Source organism: Odontesthes bonariensis, chromosome 21 (assembly GCF_027942865.1).
Source record: "Odontesthes bonariensis isolate fOdoBon6 chromosome 21, fOdoBon6.hap1, whole genome shotgun sequence".
Classification (NCBI taxonomy): domain Eukaryota; kingdom Metazoa; phylum Chordata; class Actinopteri; order Atheriniformes; family Atherinopsidae; genus Odontesthes; species Odontesthes bonariensis.
In genome coordinates, this window is record NC_134526.1 from 14,993,341 (window position 1) to 15,019,722 (window position 26,382).

The following is a 26,382-nucleotide window of genomic DNA, read 5'->3' on the forward strand; positions in this document are numbered from 1 at the left end:
AAGAAACAAACAAATAAATTATCAAAATTAAAAGCCAATTTGGTTACTTAAAAAATCTTTTAATTAATGGTGAGATATGTTCACATCAACTTAACGTTTGATTTCCCCACATCACATCTTTTTCCACCAAAATCATCATATCATTACAAATCACAAATATAGTACAAGCTTCGGTCACGTCAGATAATATTCAGGTATTATTGATGCCCGTTATTTACCTTAGAAGTGTGCAGCATTTGATGACAATATGAAAACAAATTTCAATGTAAAGCTTTTATTAAAGGTATATCTTCTTCTTATTCTCTTTTCTTTTTCAGTCTGGAATGTGTCGACATACCTGGACTGCGCATCAGACTTTATTCTTTTCAGACTGTATTGTGCTTCTAAATGTGGCCACAAAGTGGCGCTATAATCATGTGCATAACTACAGCTGCTCAAAGACCAGACTGACAGACATGTGGGTTTAACATGTTTTTAGATGTCTTTAACTGGTGTTTGCAGCTTTTGACAAAAAAAAAAACAAACAAAAAAAAAAAACATTTTTTTTTTTTTTTTTGCTTTTCAATGCTCTCTTCCTCCGCCCTTGAAAATACCTTCTCAGTAATACCGGACCCATCCAGGAGACGGCTTTAAACACTTACTTGGGGATTTGGCTCAGATGCACAACAGCGCTTCACCTTCGATAGTCCTTTAGTAAGAAACATGACACAAAAGACAGCAGGCAAAATACACGTTCCAGTTTGTTCTGAGTTTAATCACTGAAACAGATAAGCTCTCCTAATTTTTCGTTTCAGCTGTTTCCCTGAATGTTTCTTAGGCGGCCTAAACTGCTCCACAACGCATTAAAACCCTAGTGTGGCCATTTCAGAAATCCACTGTCGCCCTCTTGCCGAGGCTCTGCAGCAGGCTGAAGGGTGTGTGTGTTGGATTTCAGTTACAGAGCAGTTAAACAAACAGGGCTTGTGTTTCTTTTTCTTTTATTTATTATAATGCGGCATCACGGTTTGATAGGTTACCCCCCCCCCCCATTGATCATTTAATTATTATTATTTTTTTTTTTTACAAGAGGGAATATCTTTAATTCTGTACTTTTATACTAACACAATCAGCGACCACAAGACCCTGACGTGTAAGCACATTATCTAAAGTTTTACTTGACGGCAGAATGACTGAATTGAGTAGTATATTTACTGCACAGCAGAGGCAAAACGTACCACAAACCACATCGGTCTACACCAGCCACAGTTGCCATGGAGAAGATTAACACTGATGGATTCAGAGCCAGACTGTGGTCACATAGTGCCCATTTATGTGCAATGTGTTGTTTTTTTTTCAATCTCTATCTATATCTCACACATTTGCTCTCCCATTTTCCAGAGAACAAAACAATCGTGATGGGGATCAAGCCTTGAGCCGCTATAGAGGGCAATTTTTCAAAGATCACAAGAGCCAAGACATGCATTGTTTGTTAAATGGGCTTTTTTGGTATGCGAGTGTGTTTGTTGCACAGGACGTTCAAGGCGTTCATTCGAGGGAGAACACATCATCCTGACATGCAGGATCTGTTGTTGAGTTCACGTATCAGGTCTTCTTTTCAGAATGCAAATAAAAACCCAGAGCTCATTTCTAAACAGCAAAGGTAAGCCAATTAACACCGTCATTATACCAACAATTCCACAAGAATGAAAGTATAATATGCCCAAAAACATTTCCTGTACCAGGACAGCGAGGGACATGACTGAAAAAAAATAGAAATAAAATTAAAAAAATCTACACTGAAAAGAACAGTAAACAAAAACTCAAAGTTCAACGAGTTGCTAAAAAAATAGATATTCCCTGCCCTTAACCAGACTTAAAAATAAACAGTCAACACAGTAAAATAAATGAACATGAGTACACTCAGGTCCAAATCTGTTCAGTTTCCATGGCAGTGCTTCCCCTGCAGCCAACAAAGGCTGCGTCTCAAAGCTCTCCCATGTTCTCTTTGCTCTTAAAAAATAGATGATACTAGATTCGTACAGTATTTCATAACTAAATTCACAAATGAGAAGAATGATAACCATACCTTTAGAAATGTTCTTGCAAAGTTAATAATACACTGATTTGTATATATATATATATATATTTTTTTTTTGCAATCAGTCCTATATGCATATGACAACTAACTGTTTGCCATCATGACTAAGTTAAATGCTTGGTCAGTCAAAATGAGAGCACCATGGGAGAAAAATGGAGGGTGTGTGGGAGGTGGAGGGGTCAGAATACTGTAAGAAATCCAGATGTGCCCAAACTCATACTCGGCCCCTGCAGCAGGTAGGAGAAGGGGCAGAGAGTGAGGGGTGTGGGGCCTCTTCCCTCTGCCCAAGTGTGGAGCCGACGATGCCGACTCTTCTACTGTCTCTCCTCTTCATTCAGTTTTGTCAAGTAGATGCCAAGAAGTAGCTCAGTGCTTGATTATTTGTTTGTTTTTTTCCTTTTGAAAGGTTGCATGATTTTACATGTCTTTTTATTTTTGTCCTCCAACAGCTGGAGGAGTAGCCTGGTAGTCAAAAGGTTTCAGGTAGGTTTGTGTGTTTTCATTTCATCCTGCCCCCAGTCCCTGACTCTCCCCTTCGAAGCAGTGGTTCTTATCGCTCAGTGGTCACAGAGACTACTCATATTCAAGGAACTGTTTATGGTAGAATAAGAGATACCTAAAAAGGGGAAGAAACATTCAATTCAGATTTCAGGAAATGTAGCATTTCAGTGTTGCCAACGTCTCATTTAATTTCTTACCCTTCGCTATCAAGTACATCCTTAATGCTGGCCTTGGTGATTATGGCATCGTCACATTTGAACCACTGGTCTTTGTGCTGACGGATGAAGCTGGTGTAGTGGCCACTCTCTAATGTGCCTTGATGGTTTACCACAGCAAACAAGGAATACCTAAAAACAAAGAGGATAAAGAAGTGTGATGAGCTGTTTATACATTCGTAAAGCCTCATTTAGTTTCAGCCTTTTGTGCAAAACCCTTATCTAACAAAGCCTCTTTGGCCAGAATTTTCTGCAGTGTTTCAAGGGGATTTTTCACACCACAAGAAAGATAATGTTGCGCATCGTGGTTTTTTGCGAGCACAAGAAATGCTGACAGTTCTCTCAAGACAATAAATTTCTAATAAATGTGCTGGGAAATTTAAATTGATTCTAATTGCCATGAATGAGGTTTAAGCAGTTTTAACAAGATTCAAACTGATTTCATTAGGAGTCACAGCTGGATGCTTCATGTTTTTGCTGCACAGCTAGAGTTTAAATTCAACTGCCTTCACTTCAATGCCAGGGCTGCTGTGCAAGTGCAGCCAATGAGGCGTAAGTAAATCGGTTCCCTTTAATACACACAGTCACAGGTACTCACTTATTGTCATTGTTTAATACATCGACCGACTGTTGATACTGCCCATTCATTCTGCTCTCTTTACTGCGGGAGAGAAGAAAAAGAAGACCAAGACATTAATTAACCTGATGCATAAGTATGTTACACTGGCATAAGATTCCACTAGGTGGCAGAATAATACAATCTACGAAAGCAGGTAGTTCTCTGGTCTGTGAAAGTAATGATTTTTCTGACTTTTAAGAGAGCTGAATGGATGCTACACTCAGGGGTGGGGCAAGACTGCTGCTGCTGCTGCTGCTACTGCTGCGTGCTCTACTGACACCAATAAATTTTAGTATGGAGCATTTAGTAAAGCTGTTTTTACATATATGAGAGCATATCATGAATGCGTTTGTTGACAAAATACAGGAAGTGGAATGATGAGATGCTCATCAGTGGGTTGACTAAACAAGGGCCTGCTTTGTGGTAAAAGAAAAGGAAATAAATAAATGAACACCAGCTTCCATTGGAGTCTCACCTGGATGCCATGAAGGGGGTCATGTCCAACTCTAGAGGGAAGGAAACATATGTAGTAATCTTCCTCCGCAGTTTTGCAGAGTGCTCAAATCGCTGGGGATGGCCGAAGAGGGAGGATGAAAGAGAAGGGGGGGGGGGCAAAAATGGAAAGAAAGAGGGAGGAGTGGGGGATGGGAGAAGAAACCGATTTAGAAATAACAGATAACAGTCATCATCCTTACAAATACAAAAAAGCAAAGGATAAGTGGAAAAGCATGTTTTTCACTCTGGCATTACAGATTCATAACAAGACAATAACAGCCTTGGATTTATCCAAGACAATCCACTTGCAGTGTGTTGCTATGAATATCATAAATACATTAAAGGTCTGTAGACTGTATGATACATAAAACATGAACAACCGACCACTGTGTGTGTCATTACAATCATGGGTGTCCTGGGACAGCACATGAAAGCACTATACAGCAGGGAGCAAAGCAACAACAACTTAATCAAATTATGAACAGATCTACGCACAAGCAACACACCATATAGCCGAGTTAAATGGGTAAATGGATAAAAAACTAACTCAAGCCACACGAGGCAGCATGAATAATAAGGTGTCTGAATGCAAATAATTTAAGGCTAAACCATGAATTATTTTCAAATAAAAACAATCACAATTTGAAACCAATTGCGATGAAAAACTGCAATAGCCAACACATTACATCTGCATCTGATTCATCTGATCTTTTAAAAGTTATTGTCATCATCTTGTGATGGGTCATGTGATGGGTCACCCAAGACAGGGTTTATGCCCAATAACAATACACACATGGAAGAAGACTTAAACAACTTCGGCCATGGTTCAGAACCGTAAGATAAGGCTGGCAATTTAGTCCTAAAGAAAAGCAGCTCATCAGCAATATGGAAGTATTTCAGCAGCGAGGGCAGGCATGCACACCAAAATAAGGTAAGAAAACACCACAAGCCTGTTTCAGCAGTTCTAAATGTACCGTAGGTATCTATATGACAAGTGTACGGCAAAGTGTCTTTAAAGCGATGTTCAAGTGCAACACTGTAAACTTAGGTATCCAAGTCGCTTGCAACGGTAACAGACGCGGTTTAGTGAACGCAAGATGCCACATGTGATGTTGTTGTATTTTCTCCACACAGATTGCCAATTTTCTAAAAAGGTTTCCATTGAATTCCAATCACACTGTGGGTTAAAAGGGCTCATATCAGCATCAAAGATGCTGTGCTTCAGTGTGGCAGCACCTGTAAAGACAGCCCCTGGATACGTTACTTATTCTGCACAAAAGATATCAAGAGGCGATTGCTAATAATAAAATTGTTTTATCGTATTATGTTTACGTTGTCGCATCGTTAATGCTTTTGTTTATACCCTTTATTCAGTGTGACACATTTGGAAACATTTCTTGTTTCAGGTTCCCATCCGTACATTAGAATATAGAACAGTTCATGTTTTTGATGTTTTCTCATGTGATAATCCTATGTGATAAATCTTAACTAGAGATCGATTTAAAAAATAAAAGATTGAAGCGCAGTTCACAATGTCAGTCAGAAAAAGTACAATGAGATATTTCTCCCATATCATTCAGCCCTAAATTTATTTTGGAATGATGCCTGATAAAATTGTATGAACAAATGATGGAAGCCCAGTGTACCCTTAAATCAACTATCAGAAAGTGACATAGTGTAGCGAGCGATAACTGGCAGAGCATCGACTCACTTTGAGATGGAAACATGCGACGATGGGGAGCTTCTTCATTGTCAGCTGTTTAGTGGACTCCTGGTAACTATGGCAACCCCCGCACTTGATTTTGGCACTGCTTCCAAGATGCTCAGGTCGTGTAAACCTGCAGACCAGAGGAAAGAAGGATGTGGAGAGCATGTGACTGAAAACTTAAAGCGCTGCAAACAGGGAGAGTGAGGAACTAAAGTGTAAACAGATCTGCGTGATATAATTCTTATTTCAAGTATCGACATCAGCCTAGTCACAGATCTCACTATCGGGAATCTAAGGGCTCGTTAAATAAATAAAAGAAAAGGACCGCCTGCGGGTTTTGGGTGCACGTCGGTACACCCGATCAAAGGCCCTGCTTGTACTGCCAACGCCTCGATTACCATGGCGACAGCAGCAACCTGCTCTGTACCTTTAAGAGACTTGCTGCAGCAACTCAGGGTGTGCGAGGAGCTGCGGTATGAAAAAAAGTCAGCAGGGAAGGAGGTGAGAAAAGGGGAGGAAGGGGGTGAGGCAAATGTGAGAGGTGGAGAGTGAGGGAACAAGGGAAAGGGAATTAGGTGAGGAGGGGAAGGAATTAAATAAGATGAGGAGAAGGGAGAAAGACATTGCAAGAATGAAGAGGCTGAGGAGATTTGAGAGGTCACACCTTCTCTGTCAACCCAATCATGGGAGAACATGAAATTCAAGCGTAACAGAGTTGTTGAGATGGAGGAGATGCCTTATGTGACACTTTGTACAAGTGGAGGGACAAATGAAATGTGTTTGGCTTCCACCAAGAGGGGAAGGCAATAGGTAGAGCGGTAGAACTTTTCAAAATGTTATGAACATGATTTATTTCTGTCCATGCTTACATAATGCGTTTCTGCCAGCAGCACAGCAAAAAAAAAAAGGAAAAAAAGGAAAGAAAAGCCTGATGCCATCACAGATCGAAGCTGTACCTGCGCAGGCAGTCTGTGAGCGTGGTGGACCCTGTCTGGTGGCTCTCTCCGTTGACTGTGCTGCCATCCCCTCCGGGGCTGAGAGGCCAGAAAGGCGTGGATGAGCCTGGCAAGTCCAGACTAATGTCCCAAAATGGATCTATTGTCGTGGAAACCCCACTGTAGAATAAAGGCAGAGAGATTAGTCAATCACTATGTTTAATAAACAGAATGTGGCTTTGTGTAGTTCTGCGTGTCACTCATTACAGGTCGTGATGAAAGGATGATGACACAGATGGTAATACATGAGCTTAAAATCTCACACAGCCTCTGTGGATTCTGAGCATGTTTTTGTTTCAGCCTGCTGGGAGATTGAAAGAGTGCATGTGCATGGCATTCATATTGTCGCTCCAGTCATTTGCAATTCAATGAAGGATTCCATAAAAAAAGACAGCTTTGCGAAAGAAATTTGTATTATTAGAGCCCAAGGACAGGGATGGGCTGTAAACGGCTTCCAGTGGAGAATGCACGAAGTAATCATATATATAAAGTATATTCACAGGGAGGAGCTGTTTCACATTATCATTGATGATTAGATGAGTCATGGTTTTGTAATATCCAGAGGTACCCGTGGGACGCTAGTAAATCAAATAGAAATGCATTTATGGTGATGAGAGAGCCACCTCCCATGAGTTGCAGTAACATGGCACCATTATGGAGCCTCGACTGCATTTCAAAAGCCTGATGAATTATGTTGTTTAATTGTGTTCCACTTGTAATCTGTTGTCAACAAGGCTCTTCAGAAAAATTAAGGTGTTTGATCGATTGCTAAAACAGTACATAAAACGCCAAGTTCTACTTTAAGAATCTTTCTTTCCACTGCATGCAGGTCGTATCGCAGGAAGCCGAAGCTCGGCCCAGCTCGCCTTCTTATCTGGGCGAGGTGCTTTGCAGTTCAGTGCAGCGTGTATGTGTTAATGCGACAGGACAGCTCTAGGGGGCAGACAGGCAATGCTTGAGCCGTGCTGCTGTCTAGACAACCCCCATTAAAGTAGCTCTGCAGGGACCAGGCCTTTCAATAAGAGCAGTGGAGAGGACACAAGCAAAGGTTCAAAAAACCACGAGATGACGGTCAGAGTACACATCGATCAGAACAACAGGGTTAGATGGGTAAAGGCGTGAACTCAGGGGAGCAGAAAAAAGCGGTTCAAGTACCAATGTGATGCTCACAAGCACACTTACTAAACAGCCATGCAAACTTACTGGCAAACTTGACAAGTAACGTCTGATTGCAGGCCCCCTGTGAAGATTTGGTCAATGATGCAGTTACAGTGGTTTGGATTGTTGGCCTTCTTGCCATTGTCGTCTCCTGCGGGAATCATAAAAGAACAGATTGTGTAATTATTCACCCCACCCATCAACAGCAGTATCCTCTTTGACACCTTTGAAAAACTGGCTGGCCCTCTTTCTCACTTTACCATTGACCTGCAGCAATGCCTCTTTGCCACTTCACAACTCCACTTTTCTCTCTAGCCAATCACAGCAGGCCTTACTGCTGGGTCTGTGGGCGAGTCAGTATGTCATCACATTGCAGCAGGGCCTATTGACATTCCTTACACTGTGTGCACACCGTCTCCTTGGTACACAGCACTGCCTGTGTCCCTCAGTATGTTTCCAGTGATGTAAGGGACTATGTTCTGCGAATAGATCTACATGCTGGATCAAAATCAGTGGGTGGCTCAGCCTTAGACACACTCGTCTCAATCTCAGCTGACTCCGTTTTTAAACTGGGTTTTTCATTCAACTGCAACCCTAAGTAGATATTCCCGAATGTACATACAAGAGCTTTCATTGTCATTGCGACTGGTCAGAGGGACTGATGTGAATCTTACTGATGGTGTCTCCTTTGCAGTGCCTATGTAGTACATCCAACGCTGCGATGAGGAACTCATGGGCATCTTGCTGCTCGTAGCCTGCAAGGTGACGCGCATGAGTCCATACCAGGTGCAGCAGCCGGAAGGGAATGTGGGGCGAACGGTGACCCGAGTAGAACTGAGAGCAAGAAAGAAAAATGCATGATGGGGGTGAAGGAAAAATGGTTAGCTTCTCTCATAGGTTGATGGCTTTCAACCGTAACACAAATGTTCTTTCAGTCAAGGTGACTATCCGGCTCGTTTAAGCACTTCTCTCTACAGGTCTCGACAGATAGAAATGAATTCCAACACGTCACATGGCATCACTGGCTTTAATGACAGCACACCCACAGAGAGGGGAAGTGTGAGGTGCAAGACGAAGCCCTCAGTGAGTGGCTGCGAAAAGCGAGTGTTTTGAGCCAATAATCCATCTGTTAGGTTCTGAAGTCTCCCCGGGTTGCCATGGGAATTACAGTGAGTGACAATCCAGGTCAGGGTGAGAAAACGTAGGTATAAAGTAACAGAGCTGAGCAGAACACAAGCAGTACAATGAGTTGTGCGCCTCGTGCTTTATTCTACGCAGTCATCTCAGATGTCTGATTGTTTCTTTATGAATCTTACAGACTCTTCCCTTTTTGGCAGTTTGAAAATGGTTGACAAACAAAAGAGACTACAGGAAGAAATAAAAAGAGGACAAGAACGGCTGATCAAAGCAGCCCGTTTCTCTCATTTTCAAATCTAAATATATGTGTATGTGAGACAACAAAGACTACTTTCGATTAGATTTGCAAGCGGCTTGGACATAAGGAATGACGGTAAACTATAAATCCATAACGAAGGAATTGAAGACAGAAAAATGTTTTCCGTTTCAAAGGCTTGAAAACTAAATCAATATCCGACTGGGGGAAAGAGGTGAACTTTTACCTCCCTCGTATGTTATGTAGCTGAACAGTTCAGCCAACTGAAACGGGACAGAGCTCTGCAAGTCTCTGTGTTAGTGTTGTAAGGGGGGGTGACTCAACTCGTTATACATTACAGAACCACTTGCCATCTGTGGGCCTGTATATACCAGGAAGTGAGAGGGTGTAAGAAGTAAGTGAGGCCGTGTGGGAGCTAACCAGACAGCCATTATGTAAGACTTTCGGTTGATGAGTTTGTTCGACATAAACAGGCAAACTTTTACAGCACATAAGGTTGGTTGGTATACAACATCTTAATTCATATCAGTGCTTTTTCAAACGGTTTGTACAGATATGATCCTTTCTCCTGTAAAGCTGTGCCACTATGTGCATTTCTCCTCACTCATGAAGCAGCCCAGTTTCTCCCGCAGTATTATTATCAGGTGAGCTGCAGCCTTGATCTGAGCTGCGCATATGAACCGACATTCTCAGAATCCTTTTACGTCTGCATACATCGCAAATCAAAAGTGATGTTGTCAAAGGTGATTTCAATCGGAGAACTTTCTGTTTATAAAAATCAGTGACTGTTGGTTAGCGTTAGGTATAAGCGGTCGAGTTTTCAATCGATATTTGACTCACTTTGCTGTCTCATGAGAGAAAGAGAAAAGAAAATGCAAAAAAAAAAAAAAAAAAAAAAGAGCTTTAGGGGCTTTATCATTTATAGCAAATACAACACATAAGAGCACAGATTGTAGAAGTGAATCAAACAGCTGTTGAATTCTTAATGGTCTATAGAACTATTATTATTATAATTAAAGTAAATAATGTGTATAATCTATACATAATATATGAATATCTCAATAAAATATTGAGATATAGACCTTGTATCATCATCTAAAACTACAGAGGTAGAATACTTTTGTCCGTCCACCTTGCCCTACAAATAAGGAAAGACTACACACGGCAGCCTAGCATCATCTTCAATAACTGATCGGGTGCAATGACAGTGTAAATACTGCATTATGCTATTTCATTTGATTGTGGCTCTGCACATTCCTTGCAGGCAGGATTTCCCCCTCCTCTGTTCCCCTCTTGGACTCTACAAAAGAGTGCAACAGTGACTCAGCCTTCTGCAGTGGCTTAAACTTCAGGAAAACATTCTTTATTGCAAAGTTCCAAATTATGGCTGTGCGTTAACCAAAATGACCGAACATTAGAGGGATTTAACAGAGCAAAGTAACAAGTTTACACATGAGAACTGTGCATCATACCTCCTGAAAGAGCTGCGACATCTCACACACCAGACAGGAGTTTGATTGCATTTCGCACTTGTGTCTGTCAGAGAGAAAGAAGTCCCGCAGCAGTGGTGTGTGTGTTAGGGCCTGAACAATACAGTTCATGAAACATGTGTTGCCCAGGTTAATTAGCCCTCGTAAACCTGCGGGGACAGGAAGACAGAAAGAGGAGCATGAGAACATCATGGTGGTGGGATGACACTCATTTCACTTCACACTGCAAAGGTGCCAGGTATTCTGAATATCTTTGGTTTTCAACAAAGAAATGAGAAGACATTGCCTTTGGCCCCAACAATTGGGTTTTTGAAGAGTCAGAATTTACCCTCTCAGTTTGTTTCGGTCAACTGTAAAATAATTGCCAGTTTAATTAAGAAGGGTAGAGAGGTTGTCTTTCAGTTGGAAGATGGCTGGTCCAACACCCAACTACCCAGTTTACATGCTGAAGCATCCTTGGATAAGATAATATCCTTACTAAACACTTGATGCTGTCTAGTTTCTGCCTACCTGTTGCTAAGTGACACCACCATGCAGTTATACCTTTGACTCACCACAGCCCTATCACTGAGATCTAAACAGGGTTTTATGGACATCAGGGTTTGGTTTTGTTGCAACATGCAAAGTGAATTTCGAGACCTTGCAGACAAATCTCAAGGACAGTTGCACTTAACAATTTGAAATAGAGTACAGCTTCCTACTTCCTTTAACATTATTTTTAATCCATCTAAATTTGAATTTCTAACATAATAAAGTGTGCATAAAGAGAATGTCTCTGAATACTTCCCAAATCCATTGTATGCATGCCTAAAAAGTTAACAACATGGTGTTGGGTCATGTCTGCCAGCAAAACTGTGTGCATCCTGGAGAGGACTCCAAAGCTGTGAATTAATTCATTTAGAGTCCTCAACTGATGGCCAGTTGAACAGGTGAAGCGCAGCCAGCTCTTGGATATAATCCAACAGAGAAAGGTTTGGTTCTGGAAGAGAGCGCTCAGTGAGAGCTTAAACACATCCCACTCGCCCTGATGTGCATAAACACAAAACAACACACAGTCATTGTCAGTCGGCCCGACCAGTCGAGCTGGCTCAAGATCTGAGGGTTAACTGAGAAAGGGTGCACTCAGCACATGTTAAAAATTAGTGACAACAGAAAGAGCAGGATAAAAAGAAAGCAACAGATTACAGGAAGAAAAAAGAAAAAAAAAAACTGCGCAGAAAGAGACTAATACAAGCCTGTTGTGGCGATGCATTTATCTCTGAGGGAACATTGTGTTCTGCCTGTGCGGCTGCCCAGTGCAGTTGACCTTGGATATCGCACTTAAATGTACAAGTGACCCCAAGTTCACTCGCATAATGTACAAACAGCATTCAAACACATAACTGTCAAGGAATGAAAAGCTGGCTGATTAAGGCGTGCAGACTGAAAGGTGCACTGTATATCCCACCTATGGTACAGTTTGTAGTGATTTTCCTTCGCTTAGGATTGTGTCGTAATAATTCTAGTTCCCTCTTGGTAGGCTCCCATGTTGTGTATTTCTCCCCAATGCCTGTGGATACAAAGACACACAAATGCAGCTGCAGTAAGATATAAGATGAAAAGATTTCGAAAGCTGCATTCATTTCTTTGACCAGAATCCTGTACCTTGCAACTTCCAGGCTTTCCTCTGTTCCTCTTTGGCAATCTGCTCCATGTCTTTGTCGTATATGTAGTCTTGACACACAAAACAATATATTCCACCGTACAATAAGTCTATTGCTGGAAGGGGGAAAAGAGAGGACGAATGAGAGGTTGCTCTATTATTACAAAGAGTTTTTGCAGCACAGCACTGTACCGTGGGTTTGTTTCACTGGCCCAGCGAGCTGCAAGGTAAATGCTTTCCTGTCCCTACACGTTTCATTCACCATGTCATTGCATGCGCTCAACCATTATAAAGTATGGCAGGAGCAGTGAATGTATAGGTGCATTTGTTTCCCACTCTACCCTGTGCTTTTTACTGACACAAAACACCATCATCTTCCATTCTTAGTCCAGAGCAATAATACCTCAGCTCTGTTGCCATGACAACTTATTTTCAGTTTAATTGCACCTTTTTCACGGTTTTTGGCCCTGCCCACTCTAAGAAACCTAATAACGGTATAATGCTTGGGAACCCCCCCTCCTTTAGGTGTGTACGTTCCCGTTCGTTGCTATAGTGTAAAATAAGAACAATGCATGAGTACAGCTGGAGGACTCAGTTAACACCTAAAAATAAAAGCAACAAAAGGGGCCGCGTGAATCAGAACACATAAACTACAAGTGCTGCACGAGACATGGACAGGAATTCATCAGTCTAGCTCAGCTCAATGAATGATAGGGGCAGAGAATGGGAGAATGAGGATGTGTGGGGCAAAGAAAACACAAAGAATGCGGCAGACAGGAAAAGGAATGAGGATCTACATAGACCTGAAAGTCAGGCCATTTAGAGCAACAGGTAAAAAGAAACTAATAAAATAAAAGGAGCATTGAGAAGAGAGCTTAAAATCTAGCAGTCTAGCAGACAGGGGAGTTTGGATTCATTTGATTAGAGGTAGAGATGAGTAGAGTGCCAATGTCAGAGCAGCTCCTGTGGAAAGCTCAAAGTTAATTAACACTGTAGCTCTGCACTTGGGGTACGTGTGTGTAACCAAACTGTTGAAATGCCTTAAATCAATTAAAATCATAAAAATGACAAGAAGTCATACTACTGTGGCCAGCATTTCCATATTTTACTGTCCCCATAAGGGTTATATCCTAAGCTAGCTTATTAGTGTCTTTTTAAGCATAATTAGCATATAAGGCTGAAGCTTGGCCTTTTAATAGCTATGGGATAGTAAAGCACCCACCTACAGCATGAAGGGAAATATAGAAGCTCATGCAGGTGACATTTGACTAGCCTACGCTATCCCTGTGGTATGGTAATGTGCTGTGGTGGGAATTAAGTTCAACCGCCCCCCCTGACTGCTCAAAGGAGGATGTTAATTATACAATTATTTAAGTTTTTAGTTATCAGAGAAAGATGTTTTCCCTTGATGTGACCTGAAAACAATTTAAAATCAAATGAAGGGCTGATTGCTATGACATGCATATTTAATAGAATTCATTAGAAAGAAGAGAAACTTAATCAAACATAATTAAGCCCGTTACTGTCACACTCAGTGTAAACAGAAATTTGACATCTGGAATTTGATATTTGGACATTTTTCAGTACCGAGTGAAAATACAAACACAAGCAACTGCTCCTGGGGTTGGAACCAACATTAAAACAAGAGGCTTGCTTGTGAGACTGGTTAGTAGCAGTAGCACCTGAGGACTGCCCTCTTTGGATTTCAGCATCCTTCATGGAAAAGGAACAATACCTTCTGACATCAGTGTTATTAATGCCAGAAGGTATTGCAACTTAGTGTTTGTTAACTTTTCCATAATTGTCATGCCGTGGGGACAGTTGATCCCTTGCAAATAGAGAATTTCATTTGTCCAACACGTGTGTTTTTCCCCTGGTCTTGGCTCTACACAAGACGTGACAGTGTGTGAAAGGTGGGATTTGGAGTCTCCCGTTCAATGCAGACTTGAGAGCCCTGCTTGTATGACATTAATTTACAATCTGTGCGCATTTCCCTCTACATAGAAATCAACACAGGAAATTGATATGCTCAAAGGCGTACGATGCCAGCGCTTTGGAAATTTTGGAACCGGTTCTCAAGTGGAACCACCTCTCAATTGCCATCCCTGGAAATGTGGCATGCAAATATATATACATTTACATTTATTTTAAAGGGTAGCGTAAGCAGCAGCATAAATCAAATTCTTATAATCCCGTGAAGAAAGTGATGTATACTGTGTAATACTATTGCTCAAATGTTACTGACTTTCAGTACACGGATCCAAATACAATTCTTATTTTTATTCTTTTAAACAAGATGATCGCCATCCATCCATCCATTTTCTATACCCGCTTAATCCAAGTCAGGATAGCGAGAGGGGTTTCTGGAGCCTATCCCAGCTGTTATTGGGCGAGAGGCGGGGCACTAACCCCCTGACCGGTCGCCAGTAAGATGATCAACATGATTTGTTTAGCTAAATAAACACATAACTACAATGTAGAACGGTATCAATTAGATCTCCATTAAACAGATGGATAGAATTGTAAACATTAATGGCGTGTCTTTGACATTACATATTGAAACTCGTAACAATGCAATCCTTCACTGAGAGGCGCTCATATATTGCAACAGAATGCAAGGATAGATGTGTGAGGACAGACACTGGGATTGGGCTTTCTTGTAGGATGGAGCAACATACCAATGTGACGTTTAAAAGTTTTCTGTGATCTTTTATAACATGATCATTATCATATCATAATAAATGCATCACAGCCATTTCATTAACATTTATACTATATGTCAATATCTCATGAGACAGTGGGTGGCTTACCTAGATTGTGTCTCTTGTTTTTTGCGTGCTCGTGGATGTGTTTCTTCGTGAAACAGCCGAAAAAGACGCAGTACAGACAAGAATGGAGTCGGTTCAGGTGCGCGCCACACATGTGACAGATACACGACTTTGCCTGCAAAAAAGAAAAAAAAAGACCCAAGGGGGAAGGGGGTTGGGGGAGGACAAAGGAGAAAAGGAATTAAGAGCTATGTCGGAATGAAACCTGATGTAGAGGGGGTAAGCATACAGAGAGTGGAAGTCTCTGCGAGGTGAAAGCAGATTTCTATCTTCCCGTCAATCACACAAACACTTCAGAGGACACAGTGCTTGAGAATAAATCAAATATAAAAAAGACTAAAGATTGCTCAGCCCGTTGACAAATCAAAGGCAGTTGAAAAACAACACATTTCCACACAGAACCCTCTACTCTTGAACATATACAGGCAAAGATTGGATTTAAATCGTGGCAAGAACACTGGAGGAGGCAAGCAGACTCTAAAAGACACACAACAACACTCAGTGAGTATAGCACTAAGTAGTGATCTGAAAAATTGTGCATTAGCACTCTCGACACCAGTGATAAACCTGTAAAAAGCCAATCCAAGTCCCCTTCCAACAAACAATCCCCATTACATTTGATGTTCACACTCCAAAAATGTACAAATTTTACAATAAGGACTGTGACAAGTTGCTAAGTATCCTATGACAAGCAAGCAACCGTGTACAGCGAAATGCAGCAAGGGAATGAATAATAAACTAAGCCACTGAGCAAGGTGTAAAGACGTTAAAAATGGTGGGCGCAAATTTGATACAGATTCTGTTTGTGTGTGCAGGCACACCTCATCCCTCAGCAGGGCATTCATTTTCAACACAACCCCCACTCAAACAGGCATCACAAATAAAGGTTATACAATACAAGCAGAACATGTACAACAGGCTGGTGGACCTGCGACGTCTGAACACTGATAAACAAGATGTGACAAGATGCAGATGAGTGAACCTCGTGATGAAAAATCTAATAAATGCACCGCATTAACACTCAGCCATCTTTAACTGAACGCATTTTTTCAAAAACAATAGTTAGTTCATTAGCAAAAGCAAAGTCTTTTCGTGCCAATTGAATTTTTTTTTTTTTTTTTCATGCGTAATATGAGCCACAGCACAACAGATGCCTACTTTGAGAGGGAGAAACTGAATAAGGAGGGAGGGTGAGGGTACAGGTCTGCCGCAATGAGCCGCCCACTCACAGGAGACAAAACGAGAGGGAGAGGAGGTGGGAAGCAGGTGAGATGCATAAAATGAAAAATAAACTACTGCCAGGAGCTGTTTATCAGTTTTGCGTTTCTGGCATACTGTGTGAAAATAGCCCACGAGACGCACACCTAAATGTCTGAAGCTGTTGGACACAAACTCAGCAGATGCTTACAGCTTTGTCCACTTACTGGTTACAGTAGTGTAACCCAACACCATCCGAATGACATCAAACCAGTATAGGAGGAACATAAAAAGGTGGTGTGGTTTTGTTTTGCTTCCCTTTCCCCAGATGAAACACAATATATCTATTAGAACATCACAATGATACACTACACAACCCCACATTTTAGTTCGAAAAGAACTTGGACAATCTGAAACAACCATTAAATCCCTTTTCCACATCCTTATCACTCACTAAAGTCGTTCTCAGATGCGGGCTGAATAACACCAATGTGCTCAATAATCTGTTGCCTTGGCATTTAAACACTCGTCACTTCTGCATCAATGTTACTCACAGCTCAATTTAAACATAGCTGAGAAAGTGACATATATAGCCACGGTGTGCACAAGATAGCCGCCACTCACCAAAGATCAAACGAGAAGGGTAAACCGCTCGAGTCTTCACAGAACAACAGTTTTCTCACTGTAAGTCATAGCTTCAAGATGATTCAGGCCAAAGCGGTGGAATAAAACAATGCGGCGGTGGATGAAAGCAGCTGAAAATGTCCCTATTCAACATTTCTAAGCCTACTGAATCGTCAGTGTTGTACCCACAAGGGTTTCGTAACACTTATGTAAAAGCACAGTTGTTATACCAAGGAAAAAATATCATGTGTATAACTTCACATGGGAGCAATGTCCCCAACGTGTCCACAGGTGAAACCCTGTCCGAACGCTGCAAGGCTTTCTAAAGTTAGTTTTCTCATAAGGAAACTTTATAGCTTTACAACAAAAAAAAAAGAAGAAGAGGATCGTGTTAAAACTGCAGTGGAAGGGGTAGCTGAAAGTACTTATTTATAGTCTGGACAGAGAGCAAAAGATTCAGCTTCACCGCAAACACTTCTAAGTACCGTTTCCTCTTGTTATTTTGTCTCAGACAAAGCACAAAGACAAAAAAAAAAAAAAATGACTCAGTGCTGCAGTTTTTTACGGCAGATGAAACAATGAAGGAGGGAAGTTTGGAGAGCATTGTTACGTTTTACCTGATGTCACAATTTGTCATATCCTCCTGAAGAGCTAATCGAAGCCAAACTGACCCACTTGACTGCGTGGGCTCATTCATTAAAGTGACCATGACAGTTTAGAGTTGCGCCACTTAAAAGTGAAATGAGTATTTGTAACTGGGTCCGACCCACCAGACAACTGATGCAAAATTCCATGGAAAAGCATGAAGGTGCTCGTTCATACATTGCACCGACAGGTTCGATTGCCACCAGATTAATGGAAAGCGGTGCGCGTCTGAAAGGGGCTTAACAGAAACAAATGCTGCTCATTTTCCTTGTGACAGATGGCAGACTCATTTCCAACAAAACAATTTTCACACAGTGCTGGATTTCTGCTGAACTGGTGCATCTCGTCTGCGGGAGTGGATGGAAATTTTGTAGGAGCTGGTCGGTGCAAGATTGAAAAACCAGGCCCGTGCAGAACTCTATTGTTAGGACCGGTGGACAGACACGAGTGAAGTGATCCACTATTCACTTGGGGACGACTGGAACACAGCACATCAAACGCACCAATGCACTTCTACCAAAAATGGCAGAAAAACAGTCGGTTTGTGTTTCGGCTGACCATTATCAGGCATGGTTTCGTAGGCAAATATAATGATGACACTGCAGTTGAGTGGATATTCAGGGTCATGAATACTCTGTTTTTTATTCAAATTGGTCTGTTAAACAGCCAGCTCGGAATAGTTGTGTGAGAGAAGGTGCTGCACCAAAGCGAAGAAGAGAAGGCTTTTCAAGTGGGATGAACCACGAGGGACAGGAGCAAACAAAGTCACTGAACCCATTAAGACACCTACAGAAAACCGGAACTTTTATGGTAACGTGTGTATTATATACTCTCTATTACAGAGGGTGTAGAATGCATGATTTGTTTTCAATAGTCTGAAGAGAGCCCACGTATATTTGTGAAAGAAAACAAGACATTCTGTCGAAACCACAGATGGGTTCAACAAAATTCTTTATGTGAGAGCTTAACTCATCCTGCCTAAGCAGCAGTATGTCTAATCCCTGTTCCTCCACTGCACCACGAGAGCGAGTGAAAAAACAAGAAACCTCTTCAGTGCCGTGCCATGCCCTTCCTCTCACCCTCTTCTGCCTCAACACCCTTCAGAGGGCAGAAAATCTATCTTTGCTCTCTCCCTGTGACAATAGTTCAAAGGCTGTTAATACCTCAGTGTCAGCAGTCCTGCATCTTTTCTGTGCCCGGGGCATTTTATGTTCTATTAAATCGGCTATCGATCAGCCGCTGGCTCAGATGACTGAAACAAGTGTCACACAGGTAGCAAAGCTCATGTTCATGGCACGCAAGGCTGCATCTTTCATCTGGGATGCCCTCTTTGAGGCCAGTCAGGCAGTGCTACATGTGAAGGAAAGGACCCCTCTAATGTTCATAGCTGGTCATTGATGGATGAGTGGATTCTGACAGGCATTAGCAGAATGAATAGATCTCTAATACATCTTTAATGTGTATCTAAGACAGCATTTAATGCGTCATAGGTTCCACTGAGGTTCTGAGTGGCTGTCAGCTAAAAGGACTCATGTCCAACAACTATGAATCAACCAATGTTCTAGATCCAGCTGCACACATAAATAAATCTAAAAGCACCATTCACACCTCACACTCAGGTTCCTTCTTGGAATCCTTTCGGTCTGGGCACATTACTCCTCCCTCAAAATGTAAGATAAGTCTTAATGCATTCATATAGACAAACAAAGCAAGTAATGCGGTGAGCTGTAACTGAGGAGGGGAGAGAATGACGACAACAAATATGATGTGGACAAAGGTCTGGCTCTGCCGAGCACTCTCCTGCTGCTGCAAAAAGCACGGGGGGGAGGGGGGAGTCAATACAGACTAGAGACTATGGCTATATGAGAACAGTGACTCACATTCATAACCCTGTGCACTTAAACACACACACACGCTCAAATTTGAACTAATTCATCAGTGCATGGCTGAAATATATATGTCTACGAACATTTGCAGAATATCTCCACAAACAAGCGCACATTGTTAGACATTTGTTGCAACCTGACACATATATATATACCATCAGCATTCACCGCCCTCTTTGATTCTATATTTAACACGAGGAAGACAGGGTAGACTAGGGAAACTGATGGTGATGCTCAAGAACTGTGCTACCGACTGAGCCCATGAGGATGCTGCCTGTCAGTGCCTTGCCAGGATGATGATGATGTAGTCCCCCCGCACCATCTCCACACGTCTATGCTAGGCCTACAACATGCACTTTCAGTAAGATGCCCTGGGGACGTATGCAATATGAATCTTTTCTGCTCTCTTTCCACGTCTGTCCTCCATCAGCTCATTGTAACCTCTGTTGACAAAGACATGTTGTTTGGGCTTAGTGTGAGAATGCATTTCCACCTCATCCAAATGAATCCGAGTTGAGGGAGATATAAGGGATTTTAGGAGTGTGTGGTTCACCCTCATACTGTCACACAGAGCTATAAAGACATTATAGCTAAACCCTAAGCCTCAGCCGAAGGAGTGTAGCTTTTGCCATCTCCGAAAGGAAATAAAATTGAATAAATTATGGATGAAGTTGCTCTCCAAACTCAGGGCTTTGAGTTTGGGTTTATCGGCTCTAGGTCAATGTAATAAAGCAGGGCTTGTGCTGCATACGACTGATCAGCATAAAGTATGCATGAATATAATTAAGATCACTCAATACGAGATGAATAGGCTATATTCTTTGTTGATTTCCAATGAAAGAGGGAAAAACAGGCAGCGACAGGCTAAATGCTTAGAAACCAGCCACACTGCCTTAAAAGGTCATAGTGAATCACTACAAGATGTACACTCCATAGTGACCCAACAAAATATTCAGCCACACAACTCAAAAGGGACTGCTTTTGAGGCTAGCGTGCATGTCCCAAAGGTTTCAAATGATCCTCTTCAGGTTTATTTCGTTGTTATTCCCAAAACACCAATCAACTTCTACAGAGGTTTAAAAAGGACATACAGGAAAATCTAAAAGCACTTCAAAATAGAGGCACAAGGTGCTATTAGTGAATCACTGAGCCATTAAAAGTAAGATTATATCGAGTCTACCCATGTTATACATTATCCCACAATCTTCATGTTTCTCACAAGGACTGGGAATCATTTCTAGACACAAAGCCTTGTCCAAAGAAAAGCTGTCAATTGGGTCCATGGTTTTAACAATAGGGAATAACAAAGTGTCTATGCTAAAAGAGATTGATTGCCTCTTGGTTCTGGGCCGGAACAGCCACTGAAGAGAGATTGACAGCTCATTAGCCAGATGGTGATACTAAGGGAGGGGCTGGACAGCAGCCTCGGGCTGGCTCAGGCTGTGACCAGCATGTTTTTTAGCTGTGATGCCTTTCCAAAAGCCTGTTGGACAGTCAAATGAGATATATCATTTCAATTTTAAGAGAACACAAAGAAAACTAATGGGTCAGTTGGAGGGAAAGATGGGGGGGGGGGGAAATCAGGCAAAGAGTTGAATGCAGCTCACAGAAGAGTGCTTACTTAAAAAGCAAATTCATGCTCTTTTATAAAAATCACACAAATCCATATTCAATTCTAATACTCATATAATGAGGCCACTTAGAAAATACAAATCACAAAGAATAAGAACGATTTGTGAAATTTGTGGATGCACTTCCTAAATAAAATATAAAATCTTTCAACATCCATTCAATCACCAAGACCAAGCAATTTAACTGGCGTGTCAATACAGCTCGTCGACCCTATATCTACTTGACCAGAATTTGATCCTTACGGAAGACTGATTAAGCTCATTCATAGCCCCTAGCCTTTTTTTTCTTCTTAAAAGCCACATCTAAACATTAAAAATGAGAGTGAAATTTGGCAGTACGAGCATGGAGCAGTGGCTGCAAACTATAGAAGTCGTTGTTGAATGAATTTATCACGCTACATTCTCTACAACTCAAAAAAGTAAGTGGGAAAGCAAAAGATGACATCACGATTACCCCAGGAGTTTACATTTGTTTGGTCTGAGTCACTGAGCCACAGTCACAGTGACTGACAAACCAAAGGCCACATCAAAGGAGACAGGAGTGACAGAAGGCATACGGACATGGAAGAAACGGGAATAAATGAGGACCAGAGAGCAGCATCTGAAACCACCAGACCCACACTGGGTAATGGATGAGGCAGTCATAAGGAAAAGCAACAGGACATTTTCCCAGAATCCAAAAATCATTTGCATACGCTCCTACATAAGAAATTAAAGACACTTTCAGCACTTTAGGTTCTCTGTAACACGGTACAGTAATCATCCAACGACAAGCCAACGTTGAAATTAAATTGGACATTAAAGAGACAACACAAATTGTGAGCTGGAAAAGGTTTACAAATAGAAAAAGTAACCGCAAGCAGGGAAAAGGAGAAAGCAACAGCGTGGGAGTAAAGCGCAGAAGAGGAACAAGCGAGTAATATGAAGAGTCTGTAGGAATAGATCCCGTTGCAACAAATGTATGCTGATGAGTCACAGAGCAGGCCTGTGATGTGATGGAGCCAAATCTGACAAAGAGATCTGCTCAAAGCCCAAAAATCAGCCGCTCTCTGGGATGAATCGTGCCTCGCTGCCTGAGTCTGTGTGCGTGTGTGTGTGTGTGTGTGTGCGCCACCTCAAAGTAAAGGAAAGAGAACGGAGCGACATAAATGTGTCAACCTTAAAAATATATCCGCTTTCCTACATCTGACATTCCCAGCAAATATCCAGCATCCAGGTTTGCACTTGTGGGAAGGGGGAGGTGTTTTGCTTCCTCTGATCATATATGACTTATCAAAAACCAGCCGAATCCTCTAATCGTGACCCTCACCCCTTTAATCAAAATGACAGCAAATTCTTCAAAGCAGTTACAACTGTAAAAAGTCTGCCAGTCCCGCCCAAGCTGCTTTTATCTCATATCTAGTAGCTTCATTCAAGCCCAATGCAACACAGGTCTGTGCACTTTGTTTCAACAATAAGCCACAAGAACGATTTTCATTTGTAAAGATCGATAAACATAAGGGTAACGTTAATCATTTAGGTTCAGCATTTAGCCTCTCAAATGGTCTTCCTTTTATGTTTCAAATCACTTTCAAACTGCCAGTACATTTTTTTTTTAACACCAAAAAAACATTGAGCTTCTGGACCGATGGGCTTAACAAACATCACCAAGTCAAGTCTGTGATTTTGAGCTGATACCTATAGCTATATATAAGACTGATAAGTCAGTTATAGGGTGCACACTCGCACTGCATTAGCGGTGCTGTTCGTTTAAGATTAAAAGTGCATTTAAGCTCGAATCAACATCCAAAAAGAATCGTTATCCAAATGGTCCAAAAATTAGATGTAGCAAACCGCAGGTGACACTGGATCATCGTGTCTCTTCTACCAGCTCCCATTAGTGGCTTTCTTTATGCTGTTTGATACCCATGCTGGCTTTAGATTGTGCATGCAGAGCAGCGCATGCTCCTGCACGTCACCTGGGAATTGATTTTAGCCTCAAGCAGAGAGGATGACAGCTGCTGAGGACAAACTGAAGAAAAGGGGGGGGGGGAGAAATGAGGGGGAAAAAAAAAGAATACATGAAAAACAGCTATTTGTGGGACTAGCTAATGAAACCAAGTCACAAACCCAGTGTCTGTCAACATCCGCCTCTGCAAATTGTGCCTCTAATTCTGCACCCGTCGCCATGTGCGCCATTGTTGGAAGAGAAATACGCATCTTTTGATCTCAATTTTGAGACGGCGAGGGCAGATTTTGTTTAAGTGGTCCACAGTCAGCACTGTTGTGTCGAGCTACAGTTAGAACTGGACCATCATCCCTGTAACAGTATACAGGCAAGGGAGAGGAGTCGAGTGACTGACTGAAGTATGTCAGACGACGTGGAATGCGAGAGAAAACATTCAAGACATTATGCCGCCTTGAATATTCTCTTCGGAGGATCAACATCCGTGGAAGTATAGTTGAATTCACTGTGCAGATATTGTCTTTAGGTTGTGTTAACGGTTATTTCGCCAGATGAGGTTGGGCTGCGGTTATTAGAGCAGAGGGTCAGTCTGAAAATGATTTTAGCGACCGTGAATTAACTTGAGTCTCAACGGCTGATTTTCAACTACAATTTCGGACGTGTTTAGCTGTCTGACAAAAGAAACTGAAAACTACGTGAATGGGAGCAGCTTTATTGGGAGTTTGGCTGTATTAATAATTTATGCTTTATCGCTTTTACAAAAAGGTGTAACTTTAAAGCATGTGTGGGGCGCAGAAGCCCATTTGAGCATATAAAGACTGGAACGATTCAAACCCCAACCACATTTTCTGGGTGTGTTAGTCAGCACGAATGTCTCACCTAATAATCACAAGAATAAAGAGGCTCTGCTCCTCTGTTTCTAATGTGGCTGGGGAGTAAAGAGGCTCAGTTAGAGGGTGTGAAAAACAAGACTCCCAAATAGATCCATCCTGAACTGTGATTAGGCAATGCTTCCCTACTGTCTCCTTTTTATCTCCATTAGTCACATTCGCCATAATCACGACAAACATTAAAATGCTATCACATGACAAACAAAACCCAGAGAATGGCACATGTAAGTAAAGCTGACTGTACATCTTTTCTTTTTTTCTTTCTTTTTTTTAACATTTTTCTATCGGTCATTAAAGAAAGAATACAATAGCATAACTGCTTTGTAAGTACAATTTCCAGCTGTGCTTAGAACAGAGGCTGATCTTTGTCTTTATGCTCGTCTGTCAGCTGAAAGGAAACGCATCCATAAACCTGTTATTTCTCTTTACAGCAATTGTGTGAACTGACAGAAAGGTAGCAGATCCTTTCTGTTAATCATGTACGACTACTGAATGATTCCAAGGCCACAAATGTCGTGTAACACAATGGCATGTAAGAGAAACTAGCTAGAGCTCATTTAAAAAGAACAAAAAAGTGCACTGACGAATTACATAAAATGACGGTGGATAGTCTACAAAAAAAAAAGGAAGATGAAGTTCACCATATGCTTCATGAATTGTAAAAGTATTCGTCTCGACACAGAAGTGACTTCAACCCTTTTTAGATATGGACTCAATGTTTGAATTGTTAGGTCCAGACATTGTCCAGAGCGGTCTAATTCACACAAGTCAACAGGAGAGCACATCTGACACATTAAAAGCACTAGATACAGTCCAGACTGGTGTCTGGGATGGGTGCAGGAGGCATACCATGATACAAAACACACAAGCTATTCTTGTTGTCATTTTGGTCATAGGCCAAATGTAGTCCGTTTGGTTGGAACAGTGTAGCACAACTGATGGGGAAGATTCCTCCAGCAACATTGGTTTACATCTAATATTCAGTCCATTACGAGAGGAGACACTGAAGCGGGTGGGCAAGCCGGGGGAGAGAAAGCAAGCCAGCTCTTATTCATCTGATCTACCTGCATTATGTCAGTGCAGATGGAGAGAGAAGGGGGGGGGTTAGGCATCAACTCACCAGCTCTGTCCATCCTGCATCACTCTGAAGCACCTAATTCATCACAACGACAGATTTATTACATGAGAGAAGAATGGACTTCTTATGAGCAAACAACAAACTGTTACAGTGAAGCAAAAACCACGTTTTTCAATGTGAAACATCACGACACAAACAGAAAGGAAACAGTGGACAAAAGGGAAGACTAAGGGTGGGAAAGTGACATCACTTATCGAGAGCAACTGGGAGCGGTGCAGGCCGAGCAGGTGTGGGATGAGCTCAGAAAGAATCTGGCTACATGGCAGTAAGATGAAGCCCCCCTCATTCAAAGTAGTGAGCGAATTACCAGGGCAGGAAAAATTGAGCCAGGATGCTCGAGGGAGAACTGCTAATGTATGGACCCAGCGTGTGTGGGTGGAGATACACAATAGGTCCATTTGGTGTGGTAATGTTAGCCCATGGACACAACTCTCCAAAATCCAGCAAACCGCACAGCCAACCGTGCCGACCGGCTCACGACAAAAAGGCTCAGTTGTAGTACCCTTTTCTCAGTAAAGGGAAATACAGTTTAGGAGTCAACACTGCAAACAAGCAAGCGGTCCCCGCAGTTCATCAAGCATACAGTAGTGCTGCTAGCTAACTTACCGGCGATTACCTAGCTGGCTAACAGCAGTGCATGCTACTGCAGGAGTACAGTCTCAGTAAGAGCATAATTTTGTTCAACTCGCTCAGTGGTTGTGCTTCACGTGGGACATCATTTGCAGGCTTGTTACATTTGTCTCTCGGCCACAACGACATTATTTCCCTTTTGTTTCAGAAGCTAACGTTGCAGTTCCTGTGTTTTTACCTTGCGTCTCCGGGTCTCAGCAGTACCACTCCAAACAAAGCATTGGTATATGACTCGAAGATTTTGTTTCCAATTATCCACCTTATAACCGTTCACATGGGAGCACCCGGCTGGACTCATGACAGACAACACATTCAGTATGGGTTTTTAGGTGACAATGAAGAGTCTCCTGGATTAATTCACTTGGCTAGGCTAGCTAGCACGAACTGTTTGTCCAGAAATGGTTTCCGTTTGGAAATGGGACAATCGATGTAGTATCCAAAATGCTCCTCGGGCATCTGATAAACACGGTCTTTGATCACCTAGCAACAATTCAGTTCATGCAGTCATTTAAAAGAATAATCACTCCTCTAATATTTCTGCACTCCTTTCTCTTTTGACAGTTGTCTTTTCCTTTAACGTTAGCTCCACTTCCACTCTCACGATTAGTTAGCTTTCTTTCTCTAGTTAGCCTGCTAACTCTAAACTACAGCTTCACAATGCCCGCCCAGTGTGAA

General features: G+C 41.9%; 1 protein-coding gene across 2 annotated transcripts; it reads right to left on the reverse strand.

Moving 5' to 3' along the window:
* Positions 1-45: 45 nt before the first annotated feature.
* On the reverse strand, positions 46-26,382 carry LOC142372070 (ubiquitin carboxyl-terminal hydrolase 22). 2 transcript variants are annotated; one of them, XM_075454851.1, is made up of 14 exons: positions 25,886-26,382; positions 25,060-25,092; positions 15,104-15,236; positions 12,296-12,409; positions 12,099-12,200; positions 10,634-10,800; positions 8,443-8,602; positions 7,814-7,919; positions 6,572-6,730; positions 5,619-5,745; positions 3,888-3,979; positions 3,392-3,454; positions 2,776-2,925; positions 46-2,693 (listed from the first exon to the last, which is right to left on the reverse strand). In XM_075454851.1, the coding sequence occupies exons 1-14, from the start codon at positions 26,003-26,005 to the stop codon at positions 2,651-2,653; spliced, it is 1,569 nt and encodes a 522-aa protein (XP_075310966.1). In that variant the 5' UTR covers positions 26,006-26,382; the 3' UTR covers positions 46-2,650. The 2 variants fall into 2 exon arrangements, with proteins under 2 accessions (XP_075310966.1, XP_075310967.1); XM_075454852.1 differs by lacking the exon at positions 25,060-25,092.

Coding starts and splice junctions, on each gene's coding strand:
- LOC142372070 (XM_075454851.1), bottom strand. CDS start 26,005: ATGAGTCCAGCCGGGTGCTCCCATGTGAACGGTTATAAGGTGGATAAT. Junction 10,801..12,098: donor CACTACAAACTGTACCATAG/GTGGGATATACA, acceptor CTGTCCCCGCAG/GTTTACGAGGGCTAATTAAC. Junction 3,980..5,618: donor TCGCATGTTTCCATCTCAAA/GTGAGTCGATGC, acceptor GGCCATCCCCAG/CGATTTGAGCACTCTGCAAA.